Genomic DNA, 17,319 nt, shown 5'->3' with positions numbered 1-17,319 from the left:
CAAGTTAAAAGCCAAACGCAGATGTTAGTGCGTCAGTTTCGAGGAAGAATTGATTTTTAATTAAAACTGACTCGTGTTAAGAGCACTAATTTTTTTTATATGACATCAATTAAGTATAATAAATCTTTAATTCGAGATTTTTATTTTAAACTCTTCTTTTCCCGCTAAAGCTAAATAAATCTCAATTCGAGATGTTAACTTTAATAAACCTTCAATGAACGATCTTTAACTTTAATAAATCTTCATTAGTTTTATAGTTTTAGAAAGGACAGAGAAGCTTAATAAAAATCTCGAATTAGAGATTTATTAATTACTTGATATCATACAAAAAAAAAATAATTGTCTGTGCATAACGAATCAGTTTCGACGAAAAATTAATTCTTCCTTGAAATCCGTGTTTGACTCTTTTCTCTGTTAAATTTATATACAATTTTTTTAATTTTTGTCAAAAAATTAACGTTTACATATCCTCCACATAATTATTAAAAAATTAATTAAATACTGCGTATATATATAAATGAGAACTGTGTCATTTTGCTTGCTATTTTTTTTAATCAAGAATATTTTTATCTCAAACTATACGAAACGACCAACACACGAAGGCATCAACGTTTCATGTACTTTTCCGATGCATTAGGCGTGCTTGCAGAGCTTTTTTCCGCCACCCCCGCCCCCTATGAGTGTACCACCCCTTCGAGGCTCCAGCAATTTGACGTACTCGAATCCACCGAGTCCGGAACCAGTTTGCGAGCGTGAGCGCAGAGGTAGTAAACGCCGAGAGCACTCCTTGCACAGATACGCGTAAGGAATGCGGAATATTCAAAGCGGAAAGCGAATGGAAATCGAAGGTATGATGGATTCTTCGTTACTGCTAGCAGCGAAATCGCGTGATCGAGTGAATCCTCTGGCACTGATCCAATAAAGATTTCTGTTCTATTTTTTGCGAATTCATAAAGGATATAATTCATTTTTTTTCAATATATCATACACATATACTAGTGCGTCTAAAAATAATATATTCTTAATTTATTATTATCGCACCGATAAAAAATACGCTTATGATTAATTCTTGTATTACTTTTCAATATTAATTGACTGAGTATATGAGTGTGAATAATTTTTAATTATCAAAACTTATTGACGAAATTACATTACCGTCATTACGACACGCTTTTCATGTGTGAGAAAATTTTTACAAAATTAATTTATATATTCACGAGGGGTCTCGAATTTTGTAAATTTATGTTGCCCCGCATATACTTTACTCCATCTGCGTTTCTCACAATTTTTAAGCGCGTCGGAGAAAAGGAACGCAAACATGGAGCAGAGTGTAAAATAGATCCAGTGCTTTGAGGATATCGTGAGAACACGCGCGTTGTTAATTCTCGAGGGTAAAGACCGGTGGTAAAAGTAACGCGTTGTACAGTTCGGAGTATAAACGCTATGAGCGACCGCGCGGCGAACAGGGTCGTAATCCTGCTTGTTACAACGACGATATTTTTTTCCCCGGATTTATAGCTCATCGCGAAAGAAAAACGACGCGATCGCGGCGCGGTCGCCCCTTCATCGCGAAAGAAAACTCCTCCTCTAGACGAGCACTGCCATCGACGAATTTTCGGACATATTATCGTGCGACCTCGAGGTCTTTTCTAGGGAGACTCGCGATCTACTTCCTATGGATTTAATAATTAAATTCGGCATATCAGTTCAATGGTAAAGCGACCTCGTCGTGCATATATGTATATGACTCTTCCCGAGATTCGTCCCAAATTCGTTCAAAATTTCCACGAAAATCGTCACGAGAAACCGGCAGTATCGCGTGATATATTTTCAGTTTTTCACTCACATCTCGAAAGTCAAGTCTCAGCATCTTTTGCGTTACCAGCACTCACTGCCAAGTCTCCTCTTCTTCCACCCGGAGTGGAATTTCGCGAACGAGGTGTAACGTTGCGAAATGCCACTTCCGTCCGTCAATCTTTCAAGAACATGGTACATACGCAAACGATGCGTAATCGCTATACAAAGAATATATATATATATATATATATATATATATATATATACATACACGTCAACACACGTTTGGACGAATTTCCAGGAAGAGTCGCGTTAATGATTCGGTCTGTTCGGCGCGCATGTGCAACAAGGATCGAGCTCGCTATCGATCCAGGTGAAACCTGGCGGCAACTATCAGCGGGGAAGCGAAATAAAAAAACCGACCGGGTCACAGATGAGATATTTATCCGATGGGCGATCGTTACGTCGGCTCGAAGAGATAATTAATTATCGGCTTGATGGAATAAGCGAGCGTTTCAATTATTCGCGCGTTCTCGAACGAACCGTCAACGGGGGACGCTTGACATCGAATGGAAAAAAGCCGCGCGACACGAGAGATCGACGTGACGATATTTGAAAAGAGCGAACGGTAGCGAGCTTCGATCCCGCCTCACACAAGACTGATGTCACATAAATAATTCAGTATCCTCTGACGCGCGCGCACGTCGTATTATTTATTGTCGCTTTACAGCGTCATCCCGCGTGACGAATCTTTAATTTATATATACATATATATACATACGAAAAAAAGTGAATATATATATATATAGATATATATACAGAAAGGTAAAATATACATATTATCTCGTACGACGACGAATTTTTCATATAATATAGATTGTATAAGCCCAACTTTATTTCTCTATCTCTACCGACATCGCCTTCATGCAACGAGGAAAATCGAGAATTTACCAGCGTAAGGAATCGACAATACAGGGATGAGACAACAATAACTACATGTGTACGTAATTGAGAAAAAACGTATAGAGAAACTCGAGATATCGGGTGCGCGAAAATGAGAGACCCTCGACCACATTGTGATATAATGAAAAAAAAAGAGCTCGGCTCACGCGAATATAACACATATACACATATATAAATATTAAATATATTATATATGTTTGTATATGTAGGCACGTTATATGCTTAAGCATGTCATGCGCGGTGGAGCCCTCCCTTGAATTTCGCCCTGAAAGAGCAGCCGTAAAGTGCAGCGACTCCCTTCTCCTAGGTCGACGAACGGCGATGGCCGTGTGCACCTGTGTGCATGTATATGTATATATACGTACGTACGGTGGAAAATTTATTACCGGTTTAAATATCTGACGTGGAACGTGGCACGAAAATTTAAGGCTCGTACGGCGCTTTTATACCGCGAGCCGTTTAAATAGCGCTTTTTTCCCCTCGTACGATTATTTGGTTCGTTTATTGACCGCTGCACTTTCCTTGATTACGGATCGTATAATCTATTAAGCTCAATTTTTCTCTCACATTTCATCGGGTCCGGCAGCAACGCTCTCTCGCAAATCGCACCGCGTCCCGGGATCGAGCACGATGCTGATTGACATTCCGCTATTTTTATCCGAATAACTGCACACGAGCGCTCTGTTCGCGCGCGGTATCGGTTTTTCGATTAAGCGCGAGACAGTCTGGCTCTCGTTGAGGAGAAATTTAATCGAGCGTTCCGCAGCGCAGGTCGCGCCCTTTTCGCGGCAGGAGCGACGCGTATAGCATCTACAACGATTGGAACATTGCTATGTTATATTTAGTGTTTAATCGATATCGTCGCCACTGTAGGATGTTAAAATTATAAAGGAAAAAAATTAAGAGTGACAGCTTTGAACGCTTTTCGAGTGTAAATATTAAGCGTTAGGGACCTCGTACACACACCCACACATATACACACACTTTCTTCAAGCGCCTTAAGTTGGGAGGCACCGAGCAAATAAAAATTTCGTCGCAATAATAATCGTCGTTTTTTAAGGGTCGGGAGATATCACGTACAAGCGGTTATCGTTATAGAGCAGAGCAACGGACTGACGGCAAAAATGGTGCGTCGCCTTCGAGGTCCGCGAGAGCTCGATCTTCGCCGCTTTTAACGTCGAAAGACGATCGGCACGAGTTTCCTCTTGGTCGACGTTTCTCGATCATTTTCTCGCTCAGCGGCACCGGTGATCGATTCGAGCCGAGAGCTAACGTTACCACGGACGCGGAAAATTCGAGTACCTCTATACCATGAACTTCCCGCACTTTCAGGCCGTTGACAGTCCGCTCCTGGCAATAATCGTCAATTTGTCTCAAGCGAGCGTGAGCGCGCACGTGCGCGCGACACATGTCAGAAGTGAGTTAAATCCGTAAGAGCGAGAGAAGGATAGCGAGATATAGCGGAAAGTTAGTTTGTATTAAAAAAAAAAGATAAAAAAAAGAAGAGAAAACTTGCGCGCGCGAGTTAAGGAACATTCTTCTCCCTCTCCCCGACGAAAAGGGAACGATGATAAAGATTACGAAGGAAGAGACTTTCGTACCTGCTCACGTCGTACTTTGTAACGCGATATTTTATATATGTCTCTTTTATACTGCGAAACCGCAAATTGCGCCAACTGCGCCAATTAAATATCCTCGCGTTGTGACGCGATCGTTCTTCGAAATCATATCCGTAAATTTCCTCACCACGCAATTTTTTATTTCACGCATACTGCTGTCGCATTCGAAACGTATCTCTCGCAAGTTTCCTCCTTTTAAGTAAATTAGAAATTCCATGATAAAAATAAATTTCTCCACTCCGCACTCTCTATATTCTGATCTAACAGCAACTAAACGGTGAGAATCTAGCGACTGCTGCAGACAATACGTGCAGATCGTCCGAGAGCGTTCGCGAATATATACCTTCCGACATACAAAGACCCCTTGAAGACGTAAATAATGGCATCTAGTAGCTGCGCGAATGGTCGAACCGTTAACAAGAACTAGTTCGAACAGAACCGGATGCCATTATCTACCTCCTCGAGGAATCAGATTGAACGTAGTCGTAATTTTGAATTATTCTCTCAGCAGCGAGAAACGTTAATAATCTCGAAGCGCGTTACACGGCTAATTCTTATTTCGCAATATCGGAACAAGATAGAACTGTCTTGGAACATCATACGAGTTTCTTGCCCCCCGGTACAAGCTCCTCGCTCCAAGTCGTAAGTTTTCTTCCGGCCGCCATGTCTCGGGAACGATACAACGATACGCGAGCATGGTCTACCGATATAACCGAGATACGACACGATCGGTTCTGCATCGGTACGTATACAATGTGTGCAGGAATACGCGGCGCAGCCGGTGCAGACCGGGGGAAAAGTCTCGGGCATAAATCACGCATGCAACCCTTTTTCTATCTGACATGAGAAATGCAGGAAGAAGCTCTGGTTGGACGCGGGGACCAACGGGGGGAGCGAACAGACACAGAAAAGGGGGAAACTGGCCCATCTTTTATACGACGACACGTAAATGCGTATGCGTACATACATGTGATCTGCGGGAGTCGTAAAAAAAAAAAGAAGGACCGAACTGAGGTCGCTTGATCGATTGACCTTGTGGAACATTGCATTATGCTCGCGGATGCATCGCAGTTAGTAGTATCGATTACGAATTACATCCAGAAAAAAAAACCGTACAGGAATTTATCTACGCGATTCTGCTCGATTAAACGAACGACAAATAATTTTATGAAAAATAAATTGATATTAATTAATATAATAATAATTTTCTCGAATTGTACATATAGTAATGATAGAAAAATAAATTTTTAACGCACAAGATCTTTATGAAGCGTTATTTTTTATATCGCAATTTATATATAAAAATGCAATTTGACTTGTTACGAATTGCGATTGTACGATATGATAGATTTGTTCATGATTTCCGCGTGAGAAACTCGTCGAGAGCGGAAACCGTTGTACGTAAGATCGATCGCGTGCAATGTCTTGCTTATGCTGGGCTTTACGTGTACTGTACGTAGAAAGTCGAAGAAAGCGCGGTGGGCAGGTACGACGACGAGACGACAACGACGATGGTTTATCAATATAGGATTTAGCACGAGCGATAATAGGAAACTTTCCACCATCCCGAAAGATATTAACGCGCCGCATAATCTCTCGATGTATATAGCGTCTGTAATTTATACATACATATGTGTAAACGTATTATAAATACACCCGCGCCGAAGAACGCGGGAAGTGCGACCATTTGTATATATCTGTATTATACAGCGTAAAACCGATGAGAAAAAGAGAGAGAGAAAATGAGAGAGAGAAAGAGAGAGAGAGAGAATGGAGGTACCACACATTGTGAGTGTAATTATATTGATCAATAGCATAACGAGTACCGGATGCATATTTGATATTTGTGTGCCTGTATCCTTTTGTATACTATCGAGATAGATAAAAACAAAACTATACATATTATTATATATTGTATTAATTGCGACGTAGGCAACTACGAGCATCGAGGTGTAATGTAAACGCATACAGAACACAAACACACACACACACACAAAAGCATACAACATATGCATACACAAAATCATATATATACAAATACATCAGACTGGTCGACGAATGAAATAAAACTTTTAGCGAAGCGAAAATGATTTTACTGAGATTTTTTAACCTTGACATAATCAGCTTATTTTTCATATCTTATTTCATAAAATATCTTAATTTTTTTAATATGATTTCTATAATCCCATTTGTTGCTTTTTCGAAAAAATTATATATCATTATATGTTAACTTTAATTACAATAATAATTTTCATAATAATTTTAATTTTAATAATAATTTTAATCTCTATACACACTGCGTTATCAATATATAAATGCAATACAGAATTTTCAGACTGCAGTGGATTCGTCGAGAGCCAATTATCCAGGTAATTGCGAAATAATCCAATGACTATGCTTAATTGGGAATCTCTGGAGATCCCCTATAAATATTCTTTAATCTTAATAAATGAATACACATTGAAGGTACGAAACATTGGATGCTTGAAGCCAACTGGGATCTGTTGATTAACTATTCCATAAATTGATTTATATTTTTATCAAATTTTCTGAAAATATGCACACTTAATTGATTAAAATATCGATGTATTTCAAAGTGCTATATGTATACATATTATTTCTTGTCAATTCTTGTTCTAGCAAATATAAATTAATTGAACTTTTATATAAGTTTGCTTTTAATAGAATTGTGCATAAAAAGATCAATTTTACACTAAAAATTATTATATATCATCAAATTAATAATTCATGTAAGAAATTTAGCTTTTAATTTATTTTCTCGGCATTTTAATTAAATTGTAATTGATTAACATCGGTCTTAAGTTACCCCAATATTAATGATAATAATTTAATCGAGAATATCAAATTAAAGTTTATTTAAGTAATGACTGCCTTTTTAATAGCGATTACATGCAAATATATGCGGACGGTAAATCTTCGTTCTAGAGATTTTACAAACTATCTGACGTACCCACGTACAGGTTACGTCATGCTGGGCTTTTGCAGTGTCTGTCGTCCTTTCATCGTACTAATTTGGCACCGTCAACGATGTCATTTGTCATTCTAATGGCCAGAACGACGACCGCGTTTTTAATGACTCGAGGGTGAGAGAGCGACGCTCGGTCCCTTCCATTCCAGAGCCTTCCCTCTTTCTCCTTTTTTTGCAAGCTTCTCTTTAATTTGCCCTCGACATACTGCTCTACGCTTCATCCTCCAACCTCTCTTGCCTCTTTCCCTCACCCATTCAACCATTTTCTTTCGAGAAAACGTAATGTAAAATCAAGGAAGAGGCTCGTGCCTCTTCTTCTTCTTCTCTTTTCTCTTTATGTATACACTCTCTTTTCAGCGAATTCGTATTTTGTCTAACCAGTCGCGCGTTTTAAAGCTTAGACGCATAAAAGCACCACTTTACTGATGTATTTCTTCGTCTATATCTTTCATTTCCTAATACCATTTTATAAGATTGCAATGCCTCATCGTTTTACATATCCTATTATTTTCATTGATTCTTTTGAGTGAATCAATTTCAAAAGCTTACAATTGCTTACAAAAGAAAACATTATATATAAACATATAATATAAATTTTTATAATGTGACAGGATAATAGTAAATAATAAAAAGGAGAATCATATTATCAATATATTGTAACTATAAACATATTTTTAAAATATAAGGACTACAAATTCTTAATTGAATACTCTATATAATTCTTGTCATTTTCTTTGTTAAATTCAATATTATTTTATTATATCATAATTTTCCTATTATAAACAAATTTCTCTTTTTATAGTCATATGCAGTAGTCGTGATTTCAACACAACATATTTAAAAAACGCGGATAAGAGATTACTTGAAAATAACTGCTATTGCGAAAAAGAATAAGTCATGATGGAGTATCTTTATTTGAACGAAGAAAGCGCAAGGTGGGATCGCTAATGCGCTTCCTGTGAAAGTCTCTAACCATTGCCATTATATTGTTTCTCATCTATCAAGGCGTTGCCGCGCAAGTGTTGCGATGGCAAATATGTCCCGACCCCGAAAATATTGCTGAATCACATCCGAAATTACGGTCGAGTCCTACGCAAGGGGTGAGCGAAGGGTTTCTTTGTGCCATGTCGTGTTCCGCACTGGCGCCGCGGTTATCACCCGCCCTAATTTGGACCTCGATTAGGCGCTCACCTACCACTTACCGAGCTTATGCGCACCTTTGTGCAGAGACGCGCATGCATTACCATTCATTCAAGAAGAAAAAACATCGGTATAAAAGATTACTGGCTCCAAACGGAACTGGCGTTAATTTCCTTTGCATTTAAATAAAATTTTCTGACTAAAAAGCAATGCAATATTATATATGAAAAAGATATAATATTTAATATTTTCATTACAAATATTTATATATATAAATATTTTCATTGCAGATGTAACTTCAGAATCAAATAATGTATGCCCGCAATTCTAAATGTTCATTTGTGATATGATAATTGTTTTCATTACGTATCGTACATCTCGTACAAGTGAGGGTTTTGTATCAATGTATGACTATATATGCTGCCTCTCAACGCTGCGGTAATTGTTTGTGATCAGTCGTTACGATTAGGAGGGAAATTTGGGCGGCGGGTTCAACCGTGACGATATATTCCAGCGGTTGTCGCCGAGATAAACCGGGGGTTTGTTGTAGCCGCAGGCTAGTAGTAGGTAACTGCGTCGACTGACGAAGTAAATCCATCCCTGACGTTAGCCACGTTGGCGGAACTTTACGGACCGGATGCCAAGCGTAGGTAGGTTTAACAATCGCGTGCTCCCGGAATTTTGGATGCGTGCGGGTGGATGCGTGAGAGACGTGGGGAATTGCGAAATCACGGGGTTCAACGCATAATGTACGACGCGAGCACAATTTCTGCCACGGTGAAATTTGCTTAGAACTCTGAAATATGAAAGGGATAAGCTTTACAGCAGCGCTACGCTCTGAGGTCAATTTCGTACACCGCACATTTTATTGATCGCTCGACGGGCTCTCGGGTCAGAACGATTAGAATACAGACCGAAGCCGCTCCGCGAACAATTAAGTGGATAAATACGCTCTGGAACGTAAGCGAAAAAAAGAGGGAAGTATCAATTACGCCTCGTACACATAAAAGGGTAAAGAATTAAGTCTCACACTCGTGCGAGCTTTAAAAGGTATTAATCGTCAATTGAACCGCACACAATTCCTTAATCTGCCGTCATTAAGTTTTATCTGAGATTAAAATTTAGATCGCAATAAAATGTTGATCTATTCGCCTACACATATATGTAGTAACGATATAAATAATACTGCAAAATTTATTTCTTAAGATATGTACCTATATTAATCTCTTTTTTATGACGTTTCTGTCTATTATATTATAAATAATTATTAATTTAATCAATTTTTTAAATGTTCAAATATATTTGCATTATCGAAACATAAAAAGTAGCATAATTTTTGTCGAAAATATTTACGGAGAACAGTGGATGCTCGCCTTCAGCAGGTGCGCAACCAGCCTCACCGAAGACTTCTACACCGGATCGTTGAGAAAAATGGACGACGATTCGAAGCAGACGGTGCCCGAGCAGAGGCGCCAGTAATTCTTTACGCGACGTGTCGGTGTCAAGAGATATCGGATGTCGGATAAGCGAGACTTCGAAAACAAATATTCTCGCCGTTTGCGAGAAGGATACGTCGTTCTCTCTTTCTTAGCGGATCGTTAAGTCCTCGCGCTCGCGTGCTTTACACGCGCGTGTCTTATTTTTGCCGGCTTGTTCGCAATTGCCAGAAGGAAATCGCCACTCTCACCAGGCCTCGCGTAAGCCCCCTTGGTATTTCGATACTTGGCTGCCGAGGTATATCGCGTACGCGTGGCACGTTTTCAAAGCCGCCAAATTGCCCGGCAAATTCATAATAGCTTTTATAATTGGGAAGACAGCGCGCAGCCGAGGCGCCCGCAGACGATTTATTCTCGGGTGAAGTTGAACCCGGGGAGCGCGCGTTGATCCCCCTCGCGCGTCTTATTCCGCGGAACTCGAATATAGAATGAAAAGAATAAAGCCGACGAAATATACGTTCGAGGAAAACATCATATTGTGACGTTGTCAGTGTTTCGCAAATCGCATTCAATTTTGCATAATGTTCGAAATTTTCATAAAAGATTGTGCATGTAAAATTATAACAAACTCGAAACCTTCAGCTCGTCTCGACGATGCTAATGAAATGTATACGATGAAATGTGTGTGTGACACACACATATATTCTCACAAACATATAGAACGCAAATGGACGTGGTACGAACAAGAGAGAACTGCGACATCCCCTCATCGTTTCCCTGTCCAATCTTCGATGTCCCAACCTTCCTGCCAATGACATCTAGAGTTCAGTCACGAGGAGAGATCCGATGAAATCGAACCGACGGACGGGCTAATCCTCTTCAAGCCACTCTCGCGAACTGCGCCCGGGACGGTCCGTACTCGAAAATGACGGCGACGAGGCTATCGCTATCGAATTGGCCAGCTGAATTATGCCCGGGCCAGACAAGGACCGACGACGACGATCCTTTTAATCGCCGATCGCGCATGACGACCCCGCGTGGGACCGAGTCAGACTCTTTAACGGACGGACGGACGGGGTGACCCTCAAGTGGTCATCGCGCAAATGCACAATCGTGTGTTTCAGCGTTGCACTTTTACGCAACGATCCTCGTCAGCATCCGACACTCCGCAGGCACTTTGTTCTTGGCTCAATTATCTAATTGATCAATTGAGTCCCCACTGTGCGATAATGACGCGTTCATTTCATTTTACGCGTACTCAAAGATTAGCCTTTTCGTCTCTCTATCGCATTGTATCCGATTGCATTCACATCCGGCTTGTAGAAATATTTAAATAGCTCTTAAAATCTGTATTTAAAAAAAGGCGGAGAGAAAGTAAAATAATCGAGAAATTGTTTGCTAATGATAATACGATAAAAGCGATACTTTTGTGTTGTTTCCTGATGACGATGTTATATGCCATATAAAATGAAATGGTATTTAGCGCATCAAGTTAAATTATGCTATTTTGTTGTCGCAAAGTTTTATTAATAGGGACAATTATCAAACGCACAACTGTGTTGTAGAGGGAAACATTGATATGGTGACCGCAGAAACGACCGTGTTGTATCTGCGGATACTTTGTCGCGTATGCTCGACTATATAATTGATCAATTGCGTCCCTGCCGCAATAATGAGCAGCTATTTGATTATCCGCACTCAATAGCATTATACTCTCTTCCTTTCAACAGTTTATTATCAATGTAACATTGAATATTCTGTTAATTCCATAACGAATATTTATATTGCCACCATTAATTGTTTATATATGATTGCCATAATATGATATTATTGCCGAGAGAAAATTATAATTGTTTTGATTATTATATGTTATACATTTCACAAATTTTTGAAATAAAGCTTTTAGGAATATCTTTTTATAAGAGATGTATTACAAATATTTTTAAAGTAAAACAAGGAATGGGTATACTTTTTATATGTATAAAATTTACACAATTACATCAATGATATATTTCATCAATTGCATCAGTATAATTTAATAAAGCAAATTTAAAAACGTGCTAGAATCTCTGTTATATAAACTCAACATATCACGTAGAAATACGAAATGATTAAAAATAAAACAAATATCAAACGATGGAAAAACCTGAACTAGATAGCATGGCTTTGAAAAATATATCTGCGTGACATATCGGACTGATAGCAAAATTTTATAAAAGTCTGTTTTATATTAGCTTCATCTCTGATTTACAAAAAGCCATTTATACTAGTGTCTAAGTTGTAAAAATAATTATTATTCAGCATTTATTTCATTTAATTTATCATTATTTACAGACGCGAGAATAAAACCGTATCTACGAGCAATAGATAATTTAGTGATTCGAAAACGCGAGACAATAATTTCATTTAAACTTCTCGCTTTATGAAGGCCGCAGAAACGTACGCGTTCTACAAAATGCAAGAAAATATTTTTAATTTCGCCATACAAGGTACGTTTCGACTCTTCCGCCGCGTGCCAGATCGGAGTGCTGAGATATTTCTCGAACTAAAAATAAAGAGAAACATAGGCCGTGTTTTACAATTGTTTACCGCGAGAGGAATGCTCCCCTGGATCTTATGAATTCTTTAGATGCCGATGGGAGTGCAAGGGTGGAAGCAATCTAGCGGCGCGAAGGGCGAGAAGAGAAACAATGCGAAGTTTATCTCGGTTTATACGAGGTTGCCGCTGTAAAATTCAACGCTGCTGTAGGTGCCAAATTCAGCTCTCTGCTTCAAATAATTCGAGAAGTCGTGTCACGTAGCTCCGTTGGAAACTAACGAAGATATACGAAGGCGCGTGTGTCGCCAATACACGAGAAATAATTTGGAAAATGTAACTCTTTAGAAAATCGTTTGAATAAAACCAATAGAGAGAGAGGGACCAATCGAAACGTTTTTCGCACCGTAACAGTATTTCCGTTTTCTTTTTTTTTTTCCCCCTTTAGTACATTAAACTGCACTAGAATTGAATTCGATAAAAAGTTATCTTTTATTTAACATAAAAATTGTGCGTAAAATAAAATTTCTATTTACAAACGTATTTTAGATTACATCGAAAAATTGTTTGAGAGAAGAGAGCTAAACGAGATTTTATTTAACATACATAATATAATGCAGAGTGCAACACTCTTCGACGTTACGGGCGCCTAGAGGAACATGGATATCGTGTCAGTATTCCGACGTATGTCCGTCACGTAGAGCGAGGAGCGAGGTTACGACGAAAATTTCGTAGGGAATTTTCTGCGAAGCGCGTCTGCCTGGTTGGTGGTTGTCGGTGCTTTTGATATCGTCGAGACTTGCCAAAGTTCCTTTCGCGCAGGCCGGATACGTCGCTATGCGCGCGGACACGTAGCGGGAAATCGCGTAGACGCCGGAGGGGGCACGCGCAGCATCCGGTGTGCCCAAGGTATACATATACGCATGTGCGTGCGTATATGTATGTGTGTGTGTGTGTGTGTGAACGCGCGCGTGTCTGAATATACGCAAAACAATGCAGACAGCCATCGCCATATATTATTCATCGAACAAAGGGTGAGCTGGAACACAGCGGGTAAGGTGCGAAGGAAATAAGTTGTCACCTCCAGCTGCTGGTGCACCGGACTTTGTCATGTGACAAGCCGCGATACGTGTTCACTCTTGAGTGAATGCGTCAGTATTCCAAGACGTTCCGCGGTACAGAAATGTCTTTTTCTACAGATCGATAGAAAATTTACGATGCGTGCAGAATGCAGAAAAGAGGATGACGTCTATAGAGAATCTTATACTTTGCACAGCTGCTGATTTTAAGTCTCATCAATGTAATATGTGCAAAGAACATGAATATTAATATTAATATTAATATTATATACAACTTTATAAGTAAATTAAATGACAAGTAATATGTAATATTGCATTTTTTACTAACGACGTGATTCTCTTCTACGGATTAATCGAAGGAAATCCGAAGGAAAGAGATAATTATCATTTCATTTCGAGATCAGACAACGGCAAAGACTTTTCCACATTTCGCTCGCCTCGTCGAAGATAAAGACAAAGAAAAGTGGAATCAGTTAAGGAAGGCTGCGCTAGGCTTCACGGGCCATCGAACTTTATGAGGAAGACGCGAATGAATCGTGGGAATATCTAAATGCGGTGGATTTAGCGCTGTCGGAACTATTTCCAGGGAGCAAATAGATAGATCGCGCATATCGGCGACTCTAAAACGAATTATGACTCTTGTTTGTAATCAATAAAAATTTTAAGATCGTTGCTATATCGAGAATACTCTGTTTCAAACGATATGCCTTCAACTCAAGAGTCTGCGTATTATACTCTCGTAATTATAATTATTCGCTCATCGTGTCCTAGAACCGTTGTTTAAGAACAATCCTCATTACGTTGCATCGTTACGATCCATTACTCGTTATTAAATTTCAATATTATTGCTCTCCGCATACTCTGGTAAAACCGATCGAATTTCACAAGCGAAGTAATTATCGTCAATTATAATCCGCGTTTGCGAACTTCCCGTCGACCCTATTACTTTTAACGATTAAAGTTACAAACAAACGATACGCCGATGAACGCCGCGGCGATTATATCGGGGCCGATATAAATAAAATTATCAATTAATAATTTAATAAAATAAAGTGCAGCTGTTGCAACGAGATCGGCAAAGATGCCATAAGTACTGACGGGGAGTGAACTGTTGCCGTTTGTAAGCAATAAAAGTTTTAAGGTCCTCGAAACGTTACGGCGCCTCGCCGATCAAGAAGTACCTATATATATGGACGCCATTTCGGAGCGATGCGAGAGAGAAGCGGTGCTTGAATTATGAATTCATGAATTATAAAATCGACGCGAGAGCGTTATCGATCTTACGTGTCGCTGTTCGCGCCGGCGGCGCGACATATCTCTCTCTCCTCCTCTTCCCTGACGTGGGCTCATCTCGATTTCATGCAAAATAGGATCGCTTGCTAAGTGTTAATGGCCTTTAGCCCTATGATCTGGGAAGAAGCTGGGATCAGAGATAAGAAGAGACACTCTAGTCCCCTTCGCGCGCAACTCTCTGCGGATTAGATATCGATCAAATAAGCTTTTAAAAAAAATGGAACAGATCTATTGTGATAAAAAATGTCGTATAACACGTGAGCGTGCAAAATTCGATTTGCAGATAGTACGTGTATACATATGAGGTATAATTTTTTATCGCCTCCCCATGTTGTGGCAGTCCAGTAATTCAATTTGTACGACAAATGATATATACGACGTGTTATATCCCCATCAAATTGATTAGTAATTTCTTATTGCGCCGCGGCGCGAACTAATGGCATCGAAGTAATATTGTTGCGGAGCCTACACAATTTCAACTTACACGACGAAAATGGTACGTGACGGATATAATGCGGTTAGCATTTATTTGAAGTTGAACCGAAGGGTAGCCACCCCTCGACTGGTTGACGTTGGTGCAGAAAACGTAAACAGAATCGCGAGGAATAACACTGTGCTTTACCGAAAGCAATTTGTTCTGAAATTCCTTCGCGCGTTTATTAGTTTTCTGTCATATTATTTTGTAGAAATAATAACCAGAACTATTATGTAACATTTATAGTTTTATGAAATGGAATGTTTTAATAATCCAGTTGAAGGAAATAAGCTCGAAAATCTACTACGTCGAGAGTATCGGCGTCATATTTTATTATAATAAATCTCGAACCTCCGAAAATATATTTTATCGTGTATAATGAGTATAATTAAAATTGTTTTAATAAGTATTACAGCCGTAATATATATGTTAAAAGTAATAATATATGTTAAAAGAATATATTATATATCTATACCGATGAAATATTTTTATGCCATTATAAACTTGCATGAAAAAAAATCATATTTTTGATGATGAAAAAATTGTTTCATTTTTCTGTAGATTTGATTTATATAATATAAAAATATGCGCGATATAAATTCCAGTGTTTATCGTAAACAAGAAAATCGTTTGATTAACCCATATAACTTTGTAATAATGACCTATTATATCGCTTATTGTTAGAGAGTACTAACAAGCTTGTTACTCGATCGAAGTTTTTACTCTTTATAGGTCACCGGTGTCGCGAAGTCTCGCTTCTACAGAAATTATTTCTCACGAGGCGATTAAACTCAACTGCAACTCCTCCATTCACTTTCTTGCCGTTATGAGACCGATTTCTGTGCGCTAAGTTTGTTTCGAACTTATCGCTCTCGAGACGTACTTTCGATTTGGCGTTAGTCGCACGATTTTAAATAACTTTCTTCACAGTCCATGGCACTTCTCAGCTGCTCTTTGTTCTTTACAAAAAATCGATTTGGTGTTCCGACACTTGGAGAATCACTCCTGCTATTTTAACGTCACACTTTTAGGTAAACACTAAAATATTGTCTCTCCCACGAGATCAGCAAGTCAACGGGTGGTACCGATCTCCGAAAGGGACGCTCGACAATCAAACTCGACTCGGAAGGGGTCTTCAGTGGTGTCTACACGAAAGGGAAGGCTAGACAAGTACGGGCGTCAGGAATGAGACGGGGCTGTAACTTTTCTACGAACAAGCGACCGGGACACCCCCGCGGCGACGTCGCGCATAATCTAATTTGTACTTCGGCAACTAAGCGCTACCACCCTCTGTCTTTCTTTCCGCTCTCACCCTCCCTTTCTCACCCTCTCTCTCTCTCTCTCTCTCTTTCTCATTGTCTTTGTCCTCCCTCCTGCTATCCTCTCTTCTTCCTTCGACACTTTGTACGCCCTCACGAATACCTAGCACGTTGTACCACCATCGTGCCGCCAACAGGAGAATCGGCATCTACGTGTTTCATACTGACGAGATACTTCCACGGTTAACAAACGAACAAATTGCCTGTGGTTGACGAAACAAAGCACCCCGTGGACTACCCTAGGAAGCAATACGAGGGTTTTGTCTTGGATTCACGAATCGCGCTGTTGGATGCGCGTTACCCGCGGTGATTCTCGTCAATATGTTGTGACGACGTCATTATTCAAAGGAATTTTAAGTGGCGGTAAGGACAGAGCTACGCGATATGTGACTGCGCTGAGACAAGTCTGAATAAATTAAATGATTTAATCCAATCATACTCTCGATACTTATAACTTACAATGTAATAGATATTAGTGAATGCTTGAAATAAAGAATATTTTTAAATAATTCACTTTATTAATTAAATAAAAATATTATTTATAAAAATATTTGTTAAAATATTATGTATTTTTTAGCTATTCAGTAATAATTTAAATTGAAAAAAGAAATTATAATTAATGTTTCCAAAAAAGTATATAAAATATAATATATGAATAATTCTAATTATTGAG

General features: G+C 39.1%; 1 protein-coding gene and 1 long non-coding RNA gene across 3 annotated transcripts in view; one reads left to right on the top strand and one right to left on the bottom strand.

Moving 5' to 3' along the window:
* LOC145948978 (discoidin domain-containing receptor 2) overlaps positions 1-6,466 on the top strand; it is a 95,390-nt gene extending 88,924 nt beyond the window's left edge. For both annotated transcript variants that reach the window (XM_083058615.1, XM_083058616.1), the window contains one exon: positions 638-6,466. In XM_083058615.1, the coding sequence (XP_082914741.1) occupies positions 638-805 (168 nt within the window). In that variant the 3' untranslated portion in view covers positions 806-6,466. The remainder of the gene's footprint in view (positions 1-637) is intronic.
* Positions 1-17,319, bottom strand: part of LOC145948983 (uncharacterized) — a 279,704-nt gene that overhangs the window by 122,987 nt on the left and 139,398 nt on the right. The gene's annotated exons all lie outside the window — the stretch shown is intronic.

Source organism: Prenolepis imparis, unplaced genomic scaffold (genome assembly GCF_030444845.1).
Source record: "Prenolepis imparis isolate NDT839.2.m4 unplaced genomic scaffold, iyPreImpa1.0 SCAF_2, whole genome shotgun sequence".
NCBI lineage: Eukaryota > Metazoa > Arthropoda > Insecta > Hymenoptera > Formicidae > Prenolepis > Prenolepis imparis.
This window is presented reverse-complemented; position numbering and strand designations above follow the sequence as displayed.